At 40.5% G+C, this 3,744-nt stretch overlaps 1 protein-coding gene across 2 annotated transcripts in view; it reads left to right on the plus strand.

Annotated features, from left to right (window-relative positions):
- Ppm1a (protein phosphatase, Mg2+/Mn2+ dependent 1A) overlaps nt 1–2,594 on the plus strand; it is a 31,322-nt gene extending 28,728 nt beyond the window's left edge. For both annotated transcript variants that reach the window (XM_028789396.1, XM_028789403.1), the window contains exons 5-6: nt 412–469; nt 1,322–2,594. In XM_028789396.1, coding sequence (XP_028645229.1) covers nt 412–469; nt 1,322–1,351 — 88 coding nt within the window. In that variant the 3' untranslated portion in view covers nt 1,352–2,594. The remainder of the gene's footprint in view (nt 1–411; nt 470–1,321) is intronic.
- Nucleotides 2,595–3,744: the final 1,150 nt, after the last annotated feature.

Here is a 3,744-nt window from a genome sequence, read left to right on the forward strand (position 1 = left end):
TATTATATTATATTATATTATATTATATTATATTATATTATATTATATTGGGTTTTCAAGATAGGGTTTCTCTGTGTAGCCTGGGCTCTCCTAGAACTCACTCTGTAGACCAGGCTGGCCTCGAACTCAGAAATCCGACTGCCTCTGCCTCCTAAGTTCTGGGATTGAAGGCGTGCGCCACTGTGCCTTTCGCTCTAGAACAGTGGGTTGTCACATTTATTGTTAGAATATAGAGTAATCCATGCCTCTGCTCTGACACTAGCGCACAGGTGTCTTAGACAGGTTTGGTGTTGTCAGCAGAAGCTAAACTAAATGTGCTCAAAGTGAAAGATTACTTTTTGGAGTTTTAATGAACACCAGGCTAGGGCTTACTTTCTAAAGGATTAACTTTGTGTATTTTTTAACATTTAGGCGGAATGTAATTGAAGCCGTTTACAATAGACTGAACCCTTACAAAAATGACGACACTGTGAGTAGCGTTCTCACTCGATCTGCTTCCCTCCCCCTCTCCTCAGTGCACACCCTTCCTTCCCTGTGGAGCTGTTCTAGCCGCAGCCCAAGTGAGTACTGTGACTTCCACTTGCTCGCTCGGACTCTCATAGAGCCCAGTCCCAGTGGCTGGGGACAAACCCAGCATGGTAGGTGGCCACCTCTTCCTCAAGAAGAAAGTCTCTACCGTCTGTCAATTCCTGAAGACCTGCCTTCACCATTTTTAAGTTAGGAATCTCTTTGCTTAGAATCTTGGATTATACTGAGTTTTATGAGGAGTAGCAGCAGAATTTTGAATGTTCCTCTCCATGGAGTGTTTTTATGCTTACAAAGATCTTTGCCACAAGTTCTGAGGCAAAGCCCTCACTAAAGTGCTAGAGATGCCCCTGCCTGTGAGCCTTAGCATGGCAGTGCCATGGTCTCTTAGCTGTTAATTCCTGAGCAGCTCTCTGCAGTGCTGTAAAGCTCTCTGAAGCCTTTTTCCTCCCACAATGCAATGCACGTATGAAAAGGAACTTTGAAAATAACATAGAGGACACTTTTTAGTAATTCCCTTGGTTTTATGATATATTTGTCCATCCTCCCAGCGTTTTTCCAAATCAAAGGGTTTATTTGTTTATGAAAAATGTTGGTGGGTGAGTCCAGGCCAAACAAAACAGATTTAACAAAACAGATTAAATGTTAGTATTTCATATATGCACATACATACTTTAAACACCAACTAAGCTCTAGAGATCACTGTCAGAAAGTCTTTCTGCATTATTCAGAAAGTGGTACATCTTAGCATCTTGAACATTTCATTTAATGCCTTGTTTTGTTTTCCTATGTGAAGGATTCTGCATCAACTGATGATATGTGGTAAAGCTGCTCATCTGGCCATGGATTCACCTTCCTCCAAAGGAGAACTCAGCCCATCCTTGCCGAGCCTCTAACATCCATCATCGACTTAAAGGAAGGGTCCGACACGGTGAGGGACTGCAGCTTCAGCGCTGGAACAGCTAGCCCAGAATGGATTTTTTTTTAATTGTAAATTTGAGACTTATGGAAACATGATTTCAAACCGTAATTCATGTTGTAAATCAGACTCCAGAAATTTTTGTTGTATGATTTTGGTTTTTGTAAAGTGTAATTGTCCTTGTACAAAGTGCTCATATTTAATTATGAACGGCTTTAAAATCACTATCGATGATAAAGGAGATTTGGCTTGATGTGTGACACAAGAGAAAGTGATGCTCTATTGGACCTGGGGTTGGGATGGGGAAGCAGCAGCAGCAGCAGCCACATGGCTCGATGCTCGTGTGCGCATGGTGATGAAGAATCCCAAAAGCTGACAAGCTGTACGGCCATGGTCTGTGGAAACTGTCTTTGTGTTCTGGCAAGGGACTGGCTCGGTGATCCAGCCATCCCTTCTCACCTGTCTCTAGGATGTCCTCTCCTCGTAGCCAAGAGTATTGCAGCTCATCCTGTGTATTCATGAGAGTATCTATCAATTTGGGGCTAACATGCCTTGATTCTCTGCACCTCTTTATGAGTTCTTACATTTAATTATGAATTGGTAAGCAGCCGCTTCCTACACAGTAGGAGACTGCCACATTTTTTTCCTGTCACGATTGGCTGTTCCTGCTGCTGTTCCTAGTAAGATATTCCGAATACCATTTTGTCAATAAAGCTTGGTTTAACAAACAAGAAAAGTAATCATGTATGCGTAATTCCTCTTTCACCACTGTTTTCAAACCCTATGTGGAGTAAACGGGATGTTCCTCCTAGGGAAAACTGTATGTATCCTTAAATTGATGATGGTGTTAGCATCCAGGTCCATACAGGGGGATGGGAAGACTAACGTCTGCTGTTCCTACTGTTGAGAAGGGTTTCTCTCGGGCTGCTTAAGATGTGCTTGGATCACCTACTGTTAATTAACTCATTGTCAAAAGTCTGACAGTCCTAACACTATGATGTGTGTGTGTCGAATGTGTGTTTGCCTGTAACTTTTAATTGACCCACGTCTTTAGAATCTAAGAGGTTAAGATATATTTGTGATTTGAAATATAGCATGTTGATAATATTTAGATGTTGGCCTTTAAAAATAAATTTCAAAGCTTAAGGAATTGTAGATATAAAACCTAATTTAATTTAGGCTTAACCCCCTCTGATTAAGCATGTAAGAGTAAGTTTTACCGTCTGTCACGTTACAGAGACTACTCTTCTGTACCTTCTGTATCTTTGTCTCTTTAGGTGGTGTGCTGTATTATCACCATGCAATTGACTCGGTTATAGTAAGATAGCCAATAGGAAACGATCAGAATACAACGTCAAACTCAGTCACAACTTTGTGTATAAAAGTTAGCATAATATATTTTGTTTTATTTGTTTTTCCCCCAAACTTGGAAATAAACATGTTTGTAATATACAGCCTTAAAGACAATGTAATTGAGGACATATAGGAAAGCACTGTGAAGTGTCGCAGACCTCAGTAGCTATAGTACCAGCTGGCTCTTCCTTCAGTATCCCTCTTACTTGTGAGGTGAATAGATGTAAGTTAGTTGTATTTAATTGATACATTAGTTCAGCATGAATGAAGAAAATCTGAAGTTCTCTTTATACTTAGAAATTCATAACAGCCAGAATACAGAACCAATTCCAAACTTAACTTACAATAAATGCTTAATGTCTAAACCTGTGGTAGAGTTGGGAGTATGGTAATGTTCTAAGCTGTGGCTTTGCGGAGATGAAATGCATTGTATGAAAACCAGTGCTTCTTGCACTGGCTGGCTGCTAGGGTGGCAGCTGAAGCCGAGATCCAGACAAGCGGCCTGGGTCCTACTGGAAAACAACCTCAGTGTTGAAATTGAAGCTTACATGAAATTGAAAACTGTGTGTCCCACTCTAGTAGTTAGGCCCTTTATCAGAGTCTCTCAACAAAAAAAGAGAAGAAGCTAGAATATTCCTCTGGCGTTGTTGACACCAAAGGTTGGAGTAAGGACCATGTGATTGGTGTGACTTGATCTTTCCATGTGAGCCAGCACTATACTCTGTACAGTTTGCATCATGGGACTACAGGAAGGAGTTGTGCAAGTAGGTATGTTTACTGTCTGGGAAAATGCCATCCTTTTTCCTGATAGTTAACATCTCAGGATACATATGCCTCAAATATTTTGGAAGTGTGGCTTTGAGGTTTTGCTTTTTTTTTTTTTTTTTTTTTAATGTGAAGGGAAATAGTTCTTATGTGATGGTAGCATAATATGCAGAGTATACTCT

This window comes from Grammomys surdaster, unplaced genomic scaffold (assembly GCF_004785775.1).
Source record: "Grammomys surdaster isolate TR1022 unplaced genomic scaffold, NIH_TR_1.0 127, whole genome shotgun sequence".
NCBI lineage: Eukaryota > Metazoa > Chordata > Mammalia > Rodentia > Muridae > Grammomys > Grammomys surdaster.